The 20,701-nt window shown below is 40.5% G+C and overlaps 1 protein-coding gene across 1 annotated transcript in view; it reads left to right on the top strand.

The window, feature by feature from the left end:
* The window catches only part of DOCK2 (dedicator of cytokinesis 2), a 519,632-nt gene that overhangs the window by 51,656 nt on the left and 447,275 nt on the right, over positions 1-20,701 (top strand). Inside the window, exons 11-19 of the mRNA XM_019534715.1 lie at positions 5-14; positions 1,754-1,830; positions 2,109-2,234; positions 3,144-3,268; positions 9,341-9,439; positions 10,987-11,059; positions 11,147-11,250; positions 18,463-18,646; positions 18,764-18,861. Of these exons, the coding sequence (XP_019390260.1) occupies positions 5-14; positions 1,754-1,830; positions 2,109-2,234; positions 3,144-3,268; positions 9,341-9,439; positions 10,987-11,059; positions 11,147-11,250; positions 18,463-18,646; positions 18,764-18,861 (896 nt within the window). The remainder of the gene's footprint in view (positions 1-4; positions 15-1,753; positions 1,831-2,108; positions 2,235-3,143; positions 3,269-9,340; positions 9,440-10,986; positions 11,060-11,146; positions 11,251-18,462; positions 18,647-18,763; positions 18,862-20,701) is intronic.

The raw sequence follows: 20,701 nt of genomic DNA, 5'->3' as shown, positions 1-20,701 counted from the left end.
ATTCCCTTTCATCCGTAAGACAGTTATAAATATATTTTACTTTTATAATGCAAAAAAGTCCTTTTTAAATTCTCTTGAAGGGATATTGCAGAACTCAGGCAGGTAACATGATTTTAAAGTATACAAATTAATAATTAGCATTAGTAATCCAAAGTACTAAAAAGAAAAAAAGGTAACTTTATGAAGACCTGGCTGCACATGTTAGTAGTATACAAGGACTACTTTGTTGCAAAATTGAGCTGATACATATATACAAAAGGGATATTTGGTTACCTATTTTCATATTGCTATATTCACTGCCAGTCATCTAACGCTGTGAATTATGTAACAGAACTAGAGCGTTCTGAACACAAACCCATTCTAAACAATAGGTCCATGAGTAGGGGTCTACCCAACTTGAGGAAGTGGCCGGCTGATTTCACGTGGAGATTAAAAATGGGCTGGCCACCATTTTTGCAGGTTGATCACGGTTCCTTCCCACCCCCACTCTGGCTAAGGGGCTCTGGTGGCTGCATGATCAGTCATCACTGATTGTGCTAGGGCTGTCTGTCATACAGCCCTGTCCCTTACTGCTATTTGGTTGTGAGGGCACTCCATCATCGCCTGAGCCCTTGCCACCAATTGATAAATCATGTAAGAAAAAGCATTCCTGAGCTGAACAGTAGAGTAATTAAGTGTGCATCCTTGGCTTCTGACAAAGAAAGCTATATTGGAATAAGCACTAGCTGAATACATTAAGATTACTTATAGAATCAAAATCATATGATTTTTTAGCAAGGTACATCTGTACCTTGAAGTAGGAACCCTCAGAGTTCTCCAGGAAGGCTTTGCTTCTCTTAGGTGACTGCAAATTTAGGTACTGCTTTCAGCTGATTCTGAGTACAAATAACTTGCCTGGGTGTTAGAATTTCCTTTTAACACTCAGGAAAATGTTGAGCCAGCACTGTGATAGGGTTTTAGATTCTTGTTCATTTCTGGAGGACCAGAGCATAGGTGGTGGCCAATAGCTCTACAAACAGTTTCAGAACCTCATGGAGTGACACTGACTAAGAACAAAACTGGAAAAGCTTCCATTTTTGTCTCATCAAAACTGGTATAGTTTTGCCACTACAGAGCTAAATCCATTTAGTTTTATATGAATAAATTCAGTCAACATGTTTCAAACTACATTGCTGTGTAATACTATATACTTGCATACCACATGCACTTTTCTTTGAAAAATCTGACCTCCAAAATTGGAGTGTATTTCTTAAGTGCAGAAGTTGATTTTTCATGTGGGCATAGTAGCAGGGAGATAGGGCTGCAAGATAGTTGCCATGTTTCTCACTCTGCCAGCCTTGGGTGGAGAAAGGACACAATTTACCCATCAGGATCAAAGCTACAGCACTAAGCCTCTAACAGCCACAGTTGCTGTGGTTGTGATTTCCTGCAGTCAGCATTTGGTCACTAGAAAAAAATGTTATTCTTATTCTGATTTCTCAAAACAAAGTACATGTCTTATTGGGGGGGGGGGGCACGGTTATATGAAAGAAAATATAGTACTTAACTGTCTGACTCACCAGACAAATCTAATTTTTTTAGTTTTAAATATGAAATGGTATTTTAGGGTGACTTGAAGTTTGTGTGATTCTTAAAAGTATAGGTAGAGAATTGAGGTCATTTGGCTATTTGAAAAAATGAATTTAGTCTGTTCAGCAGTCATCAGTAACCAATTTGGTGCATTTTATTTCTTTTTTTTCTTTTTTCCCCTTAGGGTGGTGGCAGAGAGTGACTTTTTACACACTCTCCTAAGCAAGGCAACAGCATCAAAAGGAGACAGTGGTGGGCAAGGTAAAGTAGACACTGCAGGTGCAAGTGAAAAAAATCTCTGGGTTTTAAATTAGTATCCACACTTAAGTTGTTTGTTTTGCTAGATGCCCTGTGAAGCTGACTGTGTTGAAGTCTTTGTGTGGGAATTAGTTTTATCATTTGTGGTTTATGGCATCTGTTTTGGCTTGGGAAAATGGGGAAGGTGAGAAAAGTTCTCTAGAATGAAGGGCAAAGGTGCTTATGTCAAAGAAAATCCAAAATAAGTAACTTATACAGTCTTGCACTACATTTTTCTAAAGGTCTGTGGGTAACTGTGAAAATGCTTGTTGGAGACATGAGTCAGATTAGGAAAGACTATCCTCATCTTGTTGACAGGACTACAGTTGTTGCTAGAAAGCTGGGATTTCCTGAAATAATAATGCCAGGTAGGAGTTGATATTCTGTTTTACTTTAATAAGTGTTTTCAATAATTAGATTATAGAAATAGATTTTTTTTTCATGTAGTTATTGTTATTGATGCTGAAGTCAAGGAGAAAATGTATCAGTGTAAGGTTTGAAGCTCATTTATAATTGACTTGGAGATGCATATTTATTCTCAGGGTTAGGCATTTACCTGAGACCATTAAATAAAAATATTTAGAAAATATAAAGTATAATTATTTTAATGTTTTAGCCTTAAATCAAGGCGAAGCAATAGGTTTCTCTTGAACTGTTCTCTTGGCCACTGTGTTAATGAGGATTTACTTTTAAACTTGAATTGATAATTATTTTACTTTTATAGTAGTTTTGAGCCATTTTCTACATGTGAAGTCACTCTACATTGAACATAGATTTACAGTCAGATTCCTGGTGTTTAAAATGAATGTTTTAAAGGCTACCTTCAGAGTTTTCCACTTGGCCTTTGACATTATGGTTTTGGTAACATCTCATTAATTCACCTGAGGAAAAGAAGAGGGTAAAATGCCTAAATCTTAGCATTCTGTGTCTATTGTGGGAGGTGAAAAAACCCAGAAACTTGTTTAGCAAATTCACCAAGAATATCTGATCTTTACCTCACCATAAGGTGTCACTACAGGATGAGAATTAGAGGAGTTCATTTTTAGGAAATGTATTTGGCCAGGTCCACATAACACCACAAAATCTGAGCAGATGGAAATAGTAAACGGAAAATTTCAATTAATTTTATCTGAAATTAACTTTTTAAATACAGTTCAGTACAGTAAGATAAGTATGCAATAACAATTATTATCTACATTTAGTGAAGCTTGTTTTTTCCCCCCTCTAATTTTTGTAGTGTTTTATTCTGAGTGATAATATTAGCATTTCTGTTATAGGGGATATAAGAAATGACATTTACATTACATTGTTATATGGAGATTTTGATAAGTACAATAAAACAACACAGAGAAATGTGGAAGTGATCATGAGTGTCTGTGATGAAGACGGAAAAGTGATGCCAGTAAGTTTTTCTGTGTTCCCATCTCTGGTATTCATGTACTTGTGTAATGTACATTTAAAAGTAAGCCTCAGACTTGACTGGAATCTCATACGTCTTAACCTGGAGCTCCCTCACTTCTATTGATTTGGTTTTTTTTTCCCCTTATGATGCTAGAACTGATATGTATTAAATAAATTTCTGTTATTAATTTGCATAATCCCATACAACACACAGAATTGGGAAAAATACTAACTGACGTTTTTAGTTCTGACTAGTAAATAACCAGATGAGCTGTTGTTACTGAGATGGTTCCCCTTTCACTCCAGGGACTTCCTCATGGGGATTTCTGGAAGAGTAACATAATTGTTGTGTTTATAAGAGAGATTGAATTTTTAACATTTTATAATGAGCCTACATGGCTGTGTAAGAGGCGTGGGCTTACAAGGCAGGGGTATGTGGGGAGCAGATCATGGCTCTGCCTCAGGCCCCAGCCCCGGGCTGCTACTTCCCCAAGATCCTAGACCCAGCCCTGGATGCGACTCCCTGCAGCCCCATCCCATCCCGCCCCCATCCTCATCCAATGTGCCTGTCTGCGCACTCTGTCTGCAAAGGTCCCAGCTAATCTTCATGTGTCCCAGCCCCAGTTTTGAGATCTCAGCCCTGGCCCTACCCACCCGCTCACCCCGGTCCTGATGCCCCTCCCTGCATGCCTCCCAGTTGCCCGGATGAATGGGGAGCAGAACCACTTAAGGAGTTTTGGCATGCTGTTGTAGGCAGGGTCGGGGTACTAACCTGGCCTGCAACAGCTCACCAAACTCCCTAAGGCTAGGGACAGACATACATAAACTGGTTTAAGTGATCAGAAACTGGTCTAAACCTGTAACTGAACAGATGTTCAGTGTACATAAACCAGTTTGAAAATGGCTGAAACCAGTTTGAAATAAACCTGGTTGAATGTAGTATCAGACTTAAAAGATTTAGGTCAAACTGGTTTATGCAATGTCTGTCCCAGACCCCTTGCTGGTTTAAGATAAACTAGACACCCCCAGCTCCCTGGCATGCTGTCTGGGCTGGGGGGCTCTCTGCTCCACTGCAGGGCTGGCCCCTCCCTTTTGCTCCCTGGCTGCAGTTCCAGGACAGAGTTTAGGCTGTTTCCCCCCCTTCACCACTCCCTGCTAAGTAGGAATTCCCCTCCTCCCCTCTACCTTGCTGAGGAGGTATCTAGCCCACATGCTGGCTATGGTCCATGCTGAATCAACAGGCAGAATCAACAGATAGCTGATAATGTCCCTCTGTTGTTTTTTTACTGGGGTGTTACACACTTAGTTAGGGGTGATAAACACTGTTATCAATTCCATTCTGGGCTAATCAAAGCATTCTGCTGGGGTCTGGCCACTCCCCCTCCCCCATCAGCTCAGTACTGCAGAAGGGATGGGAGGGCTGCTCTAGCACCCCTCAGCTTCTAGCCTGAGCCACTACAGGCATGTGCCTGCATGTCTGGAATGTCAGTAAGTTACAAACCAGTTCAGCCTAACTAGGTTAGACTAACCTACAAAGATTGAATTAATTTTTGAATGTCTGTCCCTATAGCCTATGCGGCCCTTGGGCCCAAATAATTGCTCATCCCTGCTATATTTCCACTCTCCTTACTGGGAACCCCCTTCTCGTTATCCCCCAGTGATCACCCAAAAATACCAATCTGATTATTTATATCTTGAAAGCAAATAATAATTAATGGGAAGATGACTGAATTCTGTTTCATCTAGTTTACTGATATAACAAAATAATAGTTAGAAATAATATAAGATATAAAAACCATCAAAATGAATATCTTCATTGTGGAATTGGTAGTATCAATTAATTTTCATTGAATTATTTCAGACATAATTTCATTCTTTAAAGAGAAATGTTATGACAGTTTGCGTATCAAACTAGTTTTAAATGAAAATTTTGACAGTACATATACTTCTGCAAAAACAAGAAAAGGACATTTGCTGCGAATAATAGCACAAGTGTATTTAGCAGCTTTGGAGCAGGCAGGAGTAGTTCTGAAAATTCTCCTGCCTCTGGGACAATAGGAGAAACAACAATGGCAGGTTAGTGAGAGAGGGAAGGGGAAAGGACATGCCTCTTGAGCATAGAGGGGGAGAGGGGTGGGGATTATCCCCAGAAGCTCCAACAGCACCGTCTGCCCACACTGATGGGTGAGGATGATGGGGGAGGAGTCTGGGAGCACGGGGTCAAACCACTCCTTTGCCAAATCTGGGATCTGCCCCTGCCTATAACATAGATGTATTTAATTTTAAGTGGGGTGAGACACCACTGATAAAATTTAAAAAGCAATTTTATTTTCTTGCCATGCAAATATGGTCTAAAACTCCATTTTGTCAGAAACAATGCTTTTTTTCCTTTTATATGGGAATTCAAAATTGTTTTAGGTAGCATAGACAGTAGGCTTGTGTGTTTCATAGGTGTAATCAATGTTTTCTCAAATTCTGTAAATTTTCTTCTGGGGTTTGCCTTTCCTTGAGGGTTTATTGAAAAGTACTTTAATCTTGCATGGTGTGTTGCATTTGTTCAGAAGATCTGAATATCTTTTTTAATAATTGTCCATGTTTTATGATGCTAATATGTTTCCAGCTACTAATTTAATTTTTAATTATTTATTAGAAGTAAATTAAATTAAAATAAACGTATTAGCAGTAAGTTAAATGCTATTATATACAAGTGTTAAAGATAGTGAGTATCAGCTTATTTGCTTAGTGTTATTCCATGTTTCCATTATTGCTCTCAGAGGGATGAATGTATACTGAATTTGGCCTGGAAGATTTCTTTAGCCATGACAATATATTAATTGTTCAACATAAGTCTAATGGTTGAATGGTATACTTGCTTTGTGTTTACTTGGTGTGTAATGTGAATTGATGTCATTCAATATACTGAATTTCTAAGTTAGCCAACCTGATAGCAATGTTACATTTGGAAGTATCAATTCCCACTTTTTTTGCCAAGGTCATGGCAGGATGGAATTTTTTAGCCTAGGTTTCTTATTACCCCAAACAACTATATTTATCAGTCTGATTCTATATCTTTTATATCAATATCATAGAAAAGTAGGGCTGGAAGGAATCTCAGGAGGTTATTTAGTCTAGCCCCCTACTCCAGGTAGGATCACCCTTGACTGAATTGGCAGTGTCAAATGTCTGTTTAAACTCCCCTTAAAAATTTCTAAAGCTGGAGATTCCACAGTTTCCCTTGGTAGCCTGTTCCAGTGCTTAGCCACTTTAACAGTGGGAAACTTCTTTCTAATCTCCAACCCAAATTTCCTCTGCTGCTGGTTGAGACTATTGCTTCTAGTCCTCTTACTAATAAGCCTCAGCCTCTAACTTGAATTCTTGCAAGCCCCAGAAATGAGCCTTGATCAGAAATTGGGATGGATCTGAACTCTTACCATATAAAGAGGCAGGAATGATTGCTAAAATTGGAAATGATTTGGAACGTGTAAGAAGATAATTGTTATCAAAGTGTTGAAAAGGCAAATGTTTAAAATACTAGATACACAGTCACCAAACAAGCAATTTTTAGAAACATATACAATGAGTGGGACTAAGAAAGGATGATCAGATTAAAATAGGAATCAAAATAAAGAATTAATTTGGGAAGAATGTTAAAGCTAGAAATGTAAGAAGGTGCTAAATATATTTATAGAAAGAGATAATAGATTTAAAATAAACTATTGTGCTTAGATTTAATAACATCAATCATTAAAAAAATTGAGGCCTGGAGAGTTGCATATTAGTAACAGTTGCAGAAAACAGGTTCAGAGTAGAAAGAAATTCTTCTGGTATCTCTTTTCCCTGCCTGTACTCAACAATCTTAATTAGACTATAAACAGAATAAGGCAGGATTTTTTTATTTCTTGCTATGCACTATGACAGATACTGCTGAAAAAAACCTACCCTCATTAGATGGAGATGAGCCTGCTGGAATGGCTTAACTAAGGTTTGGCTTGCTAAAGCAACTGCTTCATTTCCAGTGTTCAGGCTGGGGTGGAGGGAAAAGAGAGCTACACACTAGCACCCAGATCCTGAGAGAACTGACTACAGCCAAATGGAGGGGAATCCTGAGGTAGGGGTAGGGGTGCCCTTTGTAAGTGGGATGGGATTCTGCCTACTCAGGTGTCATGCAGAGCACATTACATTTTGGAACGCAGCCAGTGGCATGCCATAGGTCTCCAGCACCTGGGGGCCAATGCCTGCATTTGTGGGCCCCCCCCCGCCCCCACCGGGCACAATCCGAGCAGGGTGTGGAGCCCCGTCTCCCACCCCACAGCATTTCCATGGGGAAATTGACACCGCAACACATTGGACCCTGGGGGAGGGGGAGGGGGAGGGGGCAGTGGCTGGAATTTACAGCCATAACAGGTAAACAAATGCAAACGCAGAAGGTGTCACAGACTCTAGGCCCGACCGGCATCCCTCCCAGCCCCCTCCCACCCACCCCACTGGTACGCTATTGCACACAGCTGTTGAGAAATGGAGCTTGCCAAATTAGTAAGTTAAGCACAATGTGCATGGATATGTTGCTTGGGCAGAACCTTCCTGCAAATATGAACCCCCTATATTGAAGCTGTCTGTGAGCTGGAGAGTGGATTGGGATTCACTGAGTTAAATTTCAGTAGGGATGTTGGAGTCTCAGGTGGGCTGAGTTGAAGTTACCAGACACAGCTGATCCTAATTAGACCTAGACCTCACATTTACAGAGAGACTAGATTTATTTATTTTTAATAGCTAGGGCAGGGAGCTTGAGACACTGGAATTCTGGCTCTTCCTGTGGTTGCTGAGTTCCCTGATAACTTATTCAAAATTAAATAAAGTAATTTGCAGGAACCATGTCCAGACATTTCTTTTGGAGGCTGCCACTTTCTTTGAAAAGAAATCTGTGAAATACCAGGAAAGTGTAGGATCTGGCATTTTTGCTTGGTTTTATCTTGTAAAATTTTTGTGTAGCTGCGCAGATGCAAGTACTCCTCTGACTTTTCAAGGTAAAATTGAATATACAAACAAACACTGTTACTGCCCTCCTACCACACAGCTCCCATATGGTGCTAGTTGCTGAGTGGTTCACTGACTATTAAATACAGTAACATCTCCTGCTGTTAGAGGGCTTGGGCAGAAGCATGGCCTTTGCTTCAAGGCCATGCAGGTATTGTCTTTATTTTTTGGGTATGCCTTTTCTAGTCTCATCCACAGTTTATGTTCTCATTATTAATGTTTCCTTTTTAAAAGTGTCCTTGAAGCAAAATATAAAATAGTGCCATACATTATTTCTACTGAAGCATTTATACAACTGCCAGATCTCAGGTGGAACTGAGTAATAAGTGACTCTGCTAGATGTAGAGTGACCACCTTTTCAAAATGGAAAGGCGGGACTCATGCCTGTCTCTCCCCCTCCCTTCCGCCTGCTGCCAGCACGGCCAGGGCAGAGCCAAGTGGAGCAGGGGCAGATTCAGGCTCAGGGATCCAGGCCCTGTTGCCCTTCCCTCAGGAGCCCCATACTGGCTGCGTGCCCCCTGCCCACCCAGCAGCAGCAGGGGGCACAACTCCATACCACCATTGCCTCCACTGCTGTCAGGTGGGCACAGGGTGCGCTGCCAGCATGGGACTCCCAGGGGAGGGCAGCAGCACAGGGAGCCTGGAGCCCACAGCGGGCAGTCCACATCTGCACCCAGTTCATGTTCCCATTCTAGGACTTTCCCACCCAGTTAGGGATGGGTAGTCACCCTCTAGCTAGACCTTAGACTGACTGTATCACAGATAGCCACATATGGCTAAGAAAAAGAAAAAAAGGTTGATGCTATGTCTTTTTTGAAGATTTTTAGAATGTTCGTAACAATAATGGTGTCAAAGCAGTTGTTGCTTCTGGTTGCTTGCATCAGTTTTGCAAATATATTATTTTTAAAATGATATGTATCAATTAAAGTGTTCTTATATAGGAGAGTTCTGCTTTTTTACTCCTTTTGCAGAAATTTCTGCAAATAATGAAAAACCAAGATAAGCTGTGATCTTTTTTATTTTTCTCCCCTTTTTTTAGAATGCAATTTGTTTGGGAGCAGGGGACAAAGCTGTGAGTGAATACAGATCAGTTCTCTACTATCAGGTCAAACAGCCACGCTGGATGGAAACACTAAAGGTATGGCAAGCATATTTCACTGACATTTTCTGTTTCAATTGTCAGTTCCTATGTTGTTTAGAAGGAAGGTATTGCAGTGTAGATCACATTTTTGGTAACAAATAGTTTTGGGTCTTGAATACAGATAAATGCATGTACCATCAGTCATATATAAGCTATCAGTTAGGGATATGTGATTAGTGATGCTTAAAGTTTTGGCCTAAAAATTATGTTGGAATTTCTTGTAGCAAAACAAATGAGACCATTTTAGTTTACCTTATGTTCTTAACATGCCTCATTGAAAATGAAATATTACCTTGTACTGTTTTAAAACAGTGGAAGTGAGGGAGCTTGCATGATTAGAAACAACAGAAATCTCCCATAAACTTTTATTATTTTTTATTGTCTTGGATAGCTTTTGTCAGGGATGAAATGAAAGGCAACTGTGCAATTTGTGTTTAATATCTAATGGAAGTTTCTGAAAGTGGTAATTACAAAACACAGCTCAAGGTTGCATGACAAGCTTTCCAGTAAAAATGCTTTTTGTGACAGCATTATTGAAGATTACTCATGTAATGTAGCCCATCTGTATTTAACTAGGCTGCAATTAAATTATGATGCAGTGGGCAGAGGAGGGGTAGAAAACTTGGACATGATCAATTGTATATGTGCCTTGAAGGCAGTCTGGTATTTTGAGTCATGTTGTTTTAGTTCTAAATTTTGGCATTAACTTTTGATCAGATTTTTGTGTTCTGAGCAATTAACAATAGTCATCATTTGAAGGCTGGCATTCCAAGCTGCTTTTATGTAAGGCTGAATACTCTTATGTAGTTGGTAAGGTCTGATAAAAGAACCCACTGGCGTTGTTAGTAGAGGAATAAAACAGATGGTATCAACATGATACAACTTTAAATATTTGTGACATGCTTGATTATAAAAAAAAAAAAAAAAAAAAAAAAAAATTTGGATTGCTGCTAATATTTGATTTCTTACTTCGAGATTTCATACAACTTTTTTAGAAATTACAATGCAAAGTGTGAATAAGATGTGGTCTTGACTCCTTTATGTACTATTCATGATTGACACTTGCTTTGCAGTCTCAAGGAAACTTTTTTTTATCCCTGTCTCAGTTTATCTGTTTCTAAAATGGGTATAATTACCATTAAAGGGGATTTTACGATGATTGATTAATGTTTAAAAGTAATAATAACAGAGTACAGTACACCTGTTTTTAGCACATGAACATCTGCCAGTACTGTAACTGATGGCTGTAACATTCCTCATGTTCTGCTACACTTGACTGTTGCTTTAATTTGAGAAACTAGCAGCATATGATTATATAGACATTGCACATTGTCTTCTAGTGTGGCCAGACCTAGGCCCAGCTTTGTTAGACTTGTGTATGCAAGGCAGCACGTAGGAGTAATTGCAGAGAGTATTTTTAATATGCTCAGCAATTAAAATAATGCTATATCTTCATGTAGAGATGCAGACGTGCATTACAGGAAACATTGATTTTTTTTTTAAATATATTTTTATTTACTATACTATGATCTGATTTATACAAGGTGGCAATTCCCATTGAAGATATGCAAAGAGTACATCTGCGCTTCATGTTCAGACACAGGTCATCTCAAGAGTGTAAGTATGACTTTTTCTCTCTTTGTTACCAGGTAAGATTAGCTCGATATATATCATATATTAAACACATCATTGTGTGCTTTACAGCTAAAGATAAAGGTGAAAAGAATTTTGCAATGGCCTATGTCAAGCTAATGAAGGAAGATGGTACAACTCTGCAAGATGGCTCCCATGATTTGGTAGTCCTGAAGGTATAGTAAAGACAGCTTTTATATCAGAAGAATTCTAATTTGCTCGTGAATACTTTCTTCACTGTGTTGTTTTCCATGAAATCCCATATTTTGTTATCCTTTTCTCTCTACCACCCATAAAAGACGTACATCACTGTCTCTGAGCAATAATAACGTGATATTAGCTTTTTCCAGGGCCAGTCAGTAGCACGACAGATGTTGTCAGTAGGCGGGAATCAATTTAGATCATTATAGGCTGGTGGTTCTTCCTACTGCTTCCAACTTCTGTTGTCATGAGAAAATTGAAATAGCTCAGTAAACAGACTTAAACTGTCATTGTGATTGTGGGAGGGGAGGGGGGAGGATCATTCAAAGTTAGTTTCTCTTCATCCCTCCCCACCCTCACGTGAATAAAACTGTAAAAGGCTTGTGTTTATCTTAGTTACTTGGGATTAGTTGTTGGATAATTTCAGCAATTTATCCTTGGCCTGTGTCATGCATGAAGTATTTCTTGCTGGCATATGATACTGGGCACCTTGACAGTATTGATCAGTTTTTATTGGATACAAATAACGAAACTGACTTCTTTGTTCCCCAGTTGAATTAATGATATTCTTGAATTTAGGTTAACTATACACAATGCTGATGATTAGGAATTTGTCATCCATTTCCTGTGAATTTTCTCGAGCATTTACTTTAGCTAGTTCTGCCTATATTCTGGTCAATATGTTGCTATTATTTTCATGCAAAGTTAACACCCAGGGCTGAACACACCATATCAAATTACGTATAAGTCCCATGAAGAATAATGGAATTTTAGATATTTGTCTAAATTTAGTTGTTATTAAAATTGATAAATATGTTGCCCAGAAAGGATAATTATTTGTTTTGACTGCCTGCATAATACAGAGCATAAAATATCATTAAGTGATTCCTGAATCAAAACCATAATTTCTGGTGCAGCAAGAGCATATTTTAAGAAATGCTAAATCCAACTGTCACATTTTATCTGTGATAGAAGGTAGATGGATGATTTCTGACATGCTTGCTGATTCTGGAATTTAAATACAGCATTGACAACCTTATGAATTAGAAATTTATTACTCAGCCCCTGAGAAATGAGTGCCTTAAAAATCATGCGCATTTAAGATTTTAAATGCATTAAAGGTTATGAGCATATTTTTTTGGTTCTTTATTCTTGGTGCCTTTTAATGTATCTTTTACAACATTGGACCATATTTTGACATTTTTCCCCCCCACAGTCTAGCAGTCTAAAAGGCATTGTTTCAAAAGAAAGTTTAGAGTCATGTAATTGCATGAAACAATATTGTAAAACTCATAAAATCATGAAAGTTGGCAGCACATGTCTGTTGGGACTGGATTTATGACCCAGATACCTTGTTCCACGTGTACCAAAACCATCAGACCGAACATGACTTCTCCATTTGATAACAGGCAATTTTTATCTCGCATATCTATCACTGACACACTGATAGCAAATAAGAATAATGCAAACAATTCTATATCTACCACTCTTAGAACTGTTACTACAGAGGAAAGGTACATTTGGCCAGCACACAAACTTCACCCTGAGGTTCTCTCTTGAACATCAGATGTCAGCAGCTGAGGATCCTTCCTCCATGGGGCGAGTGAGATGGACTGGTGGTGCACCCTCTGTTAATGGTGACCTTGGGTTTTCCTCTTGCAGATCCTTTGCTACTCTGAAATCCCTTGTTTTTGTATTCTTTCTCCTGTCTGATGACTCTTCATTCCCTGGCATCATTGATTGGTCTCCCTGTGGTCATCATACTATCCACATTCTGTCAGCATATTTCTTTGTTTCACAAACCCATCACATGCACACATATCTTAATTTGGTTATTTAACAGTCCTCCTAATTTGGTTTGTTTACCAAAGCCAGAAAAGGCTCTGTAGTTTGGAACTGTGACCTGGCACCAATGTTGCAGAGTCCCTTATCTCTGTTATGGAACAGTGTGGTACATGTCTTCAATTTCCCAGCCTGCGTGTCTACTGGCTTCAGACACAGTGGGCTTTGAAGGAAACCTTTGTCACAAATAGGCTTTTTGATACTAATTAACCCTTGCCATTCCCTTGGACCATTGCTCTAACACATATCTACTTTACCTACGAGCCAGTTCCCAAAAGCAAACCTCTAAATATCATTTTCTAGCCAGTGTCTAGGCTGCAGCTTCAAAATCTGTCACTTTTAGTCCATTGGCATCTCTTGATGATACTTTTTCTTGTGGTTTTTCCCTTTGTTTGCTTTGGTACAGCTTATGTTCTACAGTTCCAGTATAGGATGACTCAATGCTTTTGAATGACAATCTCAACTAAATTTAAATACAAGCTGCTTTCTAGAACTTGACACTAGTAAAAGGATCCCTCTTCGTGGGATGTAAGACTCTGAGAACTTCATGAAATAATAGAAAGTCTCTTGAAACCAAGTTCACTAGAAAATCAGATCAGATAAAATTTCATGGGCCTGCATTATATCCTTGCTAGTGTCTAAGGGTTGAACCTGGCTTGATTTTCATAGGCCAACATTTTTTTGAAGGTACAATGAATGCTCAGTGCTTAAAGTCTCTGATCTTCCAAAAGCCTTTGATCTTCAGAATTCTTGAACTATATACATTTATTAGTATATCCTGCTTGCTCTTTTTACTCTGCCCCTGTGGTAAGGCCTGAATCTGAATCCCTTAAATAGCATTCAATTTAGGTGCAAAAAATGGAAAAACTTCTTCACAGTTAGGATGTCCACACTGTGGAATAAACTCCTTCCAGAGGTGGTGCAATCACCTACCCTGAAAATCTTCAAGAGGAGAGTGGATGGTCACCTTGCTGGGGTCAGGAGACTGGACCCAATGATCTTGAGAGGTCCCTTCCAGCCCCTTACAATCTAAGAAAATATTGGTTCGTTTTAACTGAAGTTGTTGTTCCCCCTCCCCACTCTTTCAAAGGAAAATGACCATTGTACTCATTTTGCAATAAAAATTTGTCCTACCAAGATCTGTAATGTCGGATTTTTTAAAAATCTTTTCCTACCCCACCATCTTCAACTAATGTAAGAAGTCTTGAATTGTTTGACTCCACAGCTTGGTCGGGCTTAAATGATTTATTCCAGTAGTCTTATTTCACTTGGGGTCTTTGGCTATGTTGGTACATGTATTAAGATCCAGACTTAATTGTCAATTTATGATCATTTTCCATAATTCCCCATTTCTGACTTGTCCTAATTTAAGTGGGGTTTTATTACAAATGATCTCTTACAACATCTTACCTTGCTAGCTAATGCCACAGTGCACAAATTTAGTGAAGAAACTTCCTAATATGATTTTACTTTATCTAAAGGCAAATTGTAAATTTTATTTTTCTATTTACAGAGTCTGGCAAAAGGTCAAACATGCAATTGCTGTATTCTGAGGACACTGGCAAATGACATTTGTCCCATGATTCTCCTGTTAAAAGCTGGTTACAGCTTTGCCCTGACAGAAATGTATGGCTGCAGAGCTCTTTAAAAGTGCCTGATCACACAACAAATTAAACCTTGTGAAGGTTCAGATGAAGGTGCTCCAAAGCAAAGCACTTTCATTAACTTTTGTCTGATCAGGGTTGGGATGATGCCCTCAAGGCTCCAGTTCACCTGCTCTTCTAGCACAGACCAGGCAAACCCCAGCCCAGAGCTCCATCTTCTCCCTTCCCCTTCTCCCACCATGCAAACTGTACTGGAGCTGGGAGAGGAGATGGGTGGAGTGGGCTAGGGAGAGAGACTGCAAACATACAGTTCCTTCTAAAGCCCATGCAAGACCCTCGCTATCCACCTCACCCAGCACATGGCACCTCCAACAACACAGCTTCAAAGTGGAGCTCAGTCTCTCATTCCCTTGAGCCAACAGCAAAGGTCGGTTGGAGTGGAGGAGGAGGGAATGACTTGGGGAAAGGGGGTTGCTGTAACTCATGGTGCTTTCTGTGAAGTGACATGAGTTACAGTGGGGAGCTACATCTCTGTCAGCACCTTAAAAAATCACTGTCTGGAATATCTTCAAAATGAAAGGAATAACCTTCCCACTCTCTTCCCTTACCGCATACCTATAGTCAATTGCATCTGCAGTCAAAAATCAAACTCTGTCTATGTTGGTGACTAACTTATCTATTCTAACCCTGTCTATTCTTCCAATGAAAAGTCTCAGTCTCTCTTTCTGATTATATTTTCTAGGTTGTACAGCTTGTCCCGAACTCCACTGTAGTCTTGGGATGAGGAGAAGGGGAGGGTTGTGGGGTGTCAGACATGTTTTCTTCAGTTTGTTTTATTGGTATGACATGTACTGTCTCTATGCAGCACCAAGCTGTATTTAGCTTTATTGTTATTCTGTCTGCATGAATTATAATATAAAATGTATTTCTTATATGCTATAATAGAGCCAAGATTGCGCAATACTGTACTAACTTTCCAATGACCTTCTTTGGCACCTAGAAGAGGCTCAAAGCCTAAATGGCTGAAAAATAGTTAATTGCTAAAAATTAGCATTTGACAGGAGTTTGTTTACTCATCTTCCTTGTGGATGCGTTCTGATGCATGTAACCTGGGTCCTACCAGATAATGGTGGTTTTACATTTTTAAAAGAAGGGCCTGTAAGAATAACACCTATCTATTCAGACTAGGGCTGGACAAAATATGGCCTGTCATGCACTTTCATTTGGCCCATGGTGCCCACCAACAGATTATGCCCTATCCAGCCATTCTGCCAAGAGGGTGGGAGTGAGGTGCCCATGTGTACACAGCCCCCCAAGCATACCCTATTGCACCTTGCTTCCATCCTAATGGGCAGAAGGGCCGGGTCTGGCTCAGCCTGGCCACCGCACAGCTGCTGGGTAGGGCTGCTGCTGCTGCAGCCCCTGGAGCCCTGATCTGCTTTCCTGCCTCCAGATCATTCTGGGCAACAGGTATGGAAGTGACAGCAGTGGAGCTTGAGCTAGGTGGGAGCATGGAGGGGGCTGGCTGCAGCGCAGAGCCCATGCCCAGCGGGGTGACAATAGTGTGGAGCTCAGGTGGGAAGCATGTGGGTATGAAGGGAGGGTGGGGGTGTCCCCCACACTCCTCCACTATGGTGCACAGCCCCGGCAGGCAGTGGCAGTACCAGCAGGCGGGGGCACTTGTGCCTGATGCAGATGCCTGGCAGAGAATGGTTCCAGCCAGTATTGCATATTGTAGCATGGGGCACAACCTCCACCAGCCATTCTGTATCCAGTGTTCCCTGCTGCGCATGCGCAGCCCCTGCACTTACGCAGCATGGAAAGGTAGCCCCGTACTCTGAAGCTGGTTACCTTCTCTACTGGGGCTGCGCAGCATGGGAAGGAAGCTCCAGGCACCTTCCTGGGGGGAAAGCAGCTAGCTCCAGCACCTGGGGCTTCCCTCCTGTGTCCAGCGAATGTAGGGAGCACTGGTGATAGAGATCCTCTGGCAGAGGCTGCACCCCTTGCTGTGCAGCCAGAGCTGCACCCTGCTGGGCACAAGCACCTTGAGCGAACCTGACTGCTGCATCTGTGCCATGGCGGGGAGTGTGGGTGGTCCCCATACCGCTCCCCACCCTCCCTCATTCTGCCCCCCCACCCCCCCACACACACACACACACTGTCCCTCCTCCCCACCACACACACACACACACACACTGCCCCCCCACCCCCCCACATGTGCACAACCCCCTAATATACCCTGTGCCCCCCACAGCCACACACACACCTCCCCACAATAAACAAGCCTAAGAATTTATTTTTGAGTTATTATGCAATACCCTCTATATATACTACATAAACACAAATCATAGCAAAATATTTTTGAATAAAATTAACATATGTTATAGTAGGTATTTGACTTTTAGTGTATGATTTGTTTTTTTCTGGTTCTATGATGGCAACTCCCACCACCCAAAAGGAGTAGGCTAGCCTTGGTCCATGATGCTGTCTGCTCCAAATAAGCAGGAGGGGAGAGACTGTTCTTGTGCCCCCTGGCTTCTGGTCTGGGCCACTGCAGGCACATGAATCAAAAGTGAATGTGTCTGTTCACCTGCATATTAGTTCAATCTACACAGTTTCTAAGTCTACTAAAGCCTCCAGCTTTTTGACGGTCTGTACTTAGCCTTAAGCCATAAGCCCTGTATGCAGGGTTTGGTTTTTGGCTTTCCTGGGTTTAGCAGTCTGAGTAAAGCAGGCTGGCAGAAGAAATTGCAGGAGACCCTGATGTAAGGTCAGAGGTAGGGGCTTCTTTCTAATCTGCTGAGCTGAATAGAAGCTGCCTTCTCAGATTGAAGATGCAGACTAAGACAACATTATTGCTCTGATCTTTTCTTTTGCTTGTTTATTCATAATCTTTGTATTTCAACCTGTGGTTACTGATTTCTTATGCTGATTCTTGTTTTTATAATAAAGCTTTTATTACCTTTTTGACTCGCTTATTATCGTCAGTGATAACGGTGATCTCGGAGCATTTGACCACACAGGCCAAGGAAGGGTATACAAGGGTATGTTTCTTGTAGCTGGCAGAATTTCTTATAAGAGCTGGCATGGTCAAGGTAAACAGGCATGCTGAGGTGCCACAGGTCAGGGAAGTAACTTTTGGGGCATCTCCTCTTCTTCTCAGTGGTCAAGCAGCAGATGGCAGAGAAGGGTTTGGAACTAAAAAGTACCCCTGGAAGTGTGAGAGCATTCTGGAAGTGTGTTTCAGAGGTGCCCTCAGTGGCATCCAAAGCTGGGGTGTGTCACAGCTATTGAGTTGCATTTGATGTAACCAGGTCAGCAACACCACATCTTCTATAATTTGGGTGTCATTCTCAAATTGTCCTTTTTTCTTTATATCTTCACGTCAGCTCTTTATTCCACTCTGAATATTGCCCACTTCCACATTTCTTCAACATCTCCTCATTTTCCCAACTCTCATTTAAAATTCTCCAGTGCTGTTGAGTATGCACACACACAAGTGCATGTACACAAACATACAATAACAGTACAACTAGACAGTTTTGCTTTTGGTGTGCAGAGACCACAATAAATCAAGCTGAACAGCATTGTCTTACTTTTTACCCATTTTTCTCCTACCTTATCCTGAAATCATGAGCTTTATAGTCTAGAAGAATATTTCTTTTCTGTTTTCCTCGTATAGTAAAGTATATGGAGTACTGCAAAACAAAAAACACATGATAACTAATATGTTACTTTCAGGGTGATAGTAAGAAAATGGAAGATGCAAGTACTTATTTGAGTTTACCTTCAACTCGTCAACAAATTGAGAATAAAGGAACTACCTTAAGCCGGAGTTCTAGCATTGTAGGAGGGCTCTCAGTAAACACACGAGATACCTTTTTGATTTCAACACTTGTTTGTTCAACAAAAGTAACTCAAAATGGTATGTATTTCTAAATTACATTGAAGCTTTTGAAAAGGATTATTACATTATTGAAAAATATCTTTTGTTAAAAAAAAAAAAAAAAAAAAAAAGAGCGGATCTTGTCTTTTATTTCAGTGGGTTTACTGGGTCTTTTGAAGTGGCGCATGAAACCAGAGCACTTAGAGGAAAACTTAGAAAAACTGAAGATTGTGGACGGAGAGGAAGTTGTGAAGGTACATACCTTACTTTTTCATATATAGTTGCTATTATTTTCCTATAGATTTATAGATCTGACCCTAACATCTATGAATCTATGAACAGTCACCCAGACAATCAATTAATGGAGATAAAAAGACAAATAAACTACAAAGTTACTTTACAACTTTTGTTGCAGCTGTCTATCATGCCACTAACTGAACACATGACCAAGGACTCCTGTGTCTGGGAGCCTGGATCTCCTAGCTGAGGGGGAGCCATATCCTTCCCTTGAGGCTGGGAGCTCCCAGCTGTCAGGACTCCCAGAAGGTATGCACCCCTGCAGCTGGGAGACCACCTACTGCAATCTCCTGGCTGTGGGGATGCCCCACAGCAACTGTGGGCAAATGTGGTGCCCCATCTTCTGAGAGTTCTCAGCAGCTGGTTTCCCAGCCATGGGAGTTTATGGGGGATATGTGGCATAGCAAGAGGTGCAATTGTGTGGATCACACATTAGATCTCATTGTGCCTTTACCTGCATGTGTAGAAGGGCCCTAAGATTCCAGCACTATTAGTAACTAACTTTGGTAATGTTGATGAGAAGCTGGCTGCTTTAAGCATATAGAGATATGCCTGCACAGCTTGCAAATGGGCAGGGAAGCTGCTGCTTTGGTGTGTGCAGCAGGTGTTATTCCTTAGCTATTATCTGGTCAGAGGCCTATGGCAACCTGAGGAAAAATGCATTTACAAAAATCATTGCCAGTTGCATATTTCTTGAGCCATTATAACTACAACTTCACTCCAGCTACCTGTCATATTAATAGTTTTTTTCTCCCCCCCTTGACTAATCTTTCATCTTCACTTCTCATTCCAATATCTTAGCCTTTTTATGTTTTTTTTTTTTAAATGCATACTTACATATATATGCTCCAGTCAGCTACATGGTTTTTTTTTTATTGGATTCAAGAGAATTTTATCTGATCACTAAAAAAGATCTTTCTTTCTTGAGAGGCAATAATTTCTTAGGGTGACATCTGTTATTGGACCAACTGTATAGCTGGGTTAGGGTTAAACAAGTTTTTGAATACAGGATATTGTTTATCAGGTCTGAACAGTAAAAGCCAGCACAGCATAATAAAAAAATAGTTGGAAAAGGTAAGGGAGAGAATTTCCCATGGGTGTGCAGGTAAATAACTAGCAGAAGAAAAAAAACTTATTACTGGGAGATCAAGACCTGTCAAAAAGGAGGCTCATTCTCACCTTTCATGGGTGGAAAGTGGTCAGGAATCAGATAGGTTGTAAGGCACCATAAAACCAATATCAGTGTTACGTCTTCGGTTCTTGGTGTCTAGCCAGCTTATGAATTTTTGTTCCCAAGTTCACCTTCTAAAGGTGTTAGATAGATTTCCCTTGAGCATGAAGATAGTGAGGCCAACAAGGAAGTGTTGTTCTGTAACAAATGCTCCTAAGGGGCAGTGTGGGGGTGTGTGCTCTTTTATTTTTTCTGTGAAAGTTTTTTCTAGCATGTATTGCTGTTTATTTTGATCCACATAGTTGCCATAAGGGCATTTGGTGCATTGAAACAGATATGTCACATTTGGAGAAAGGCATGTGTAGGAATCGTGCATTCTGATGGGTTTGTTGTGGGGGTGTTGATTGTAGTAGTAGTGGAGACGTGTTGACAAGTTAAACATTTCTTGCTAAGCAAGGCTGTGTCCTTCATCTTTTGGACAGTGGGAACTTTGCTTTTCATAGTTTCATAGTTTGTAGGGTCGGAAGGGACCTGAGTAGATTATCGAGTCTGACCCCTGCCACTGCAGGAAAGAGTACTGGGGTCAAATGACCCCAGCAAGGTGTTCATCCAGCCTCCTCTTAAAG

This window comes from Crocodylus porosus, unplaced genomic scaffold (genome assembly GCF_001723895.1).
Source record: "Crocodylus porosus isolate Cpor-Errol unplaced genomic scaffold, CroPor_comp1, whole genome shotgun sequence".
NCBI lineage: Eukaryota > Metazoa > Chordata > Crocodylia > Crocodylidae > Crocodylus > Crocodylus porosus.
Note: the sequence above shows the minus strand (reverse complement) of the source record. Positions and strands in the feature narration are given on the sequence as shown.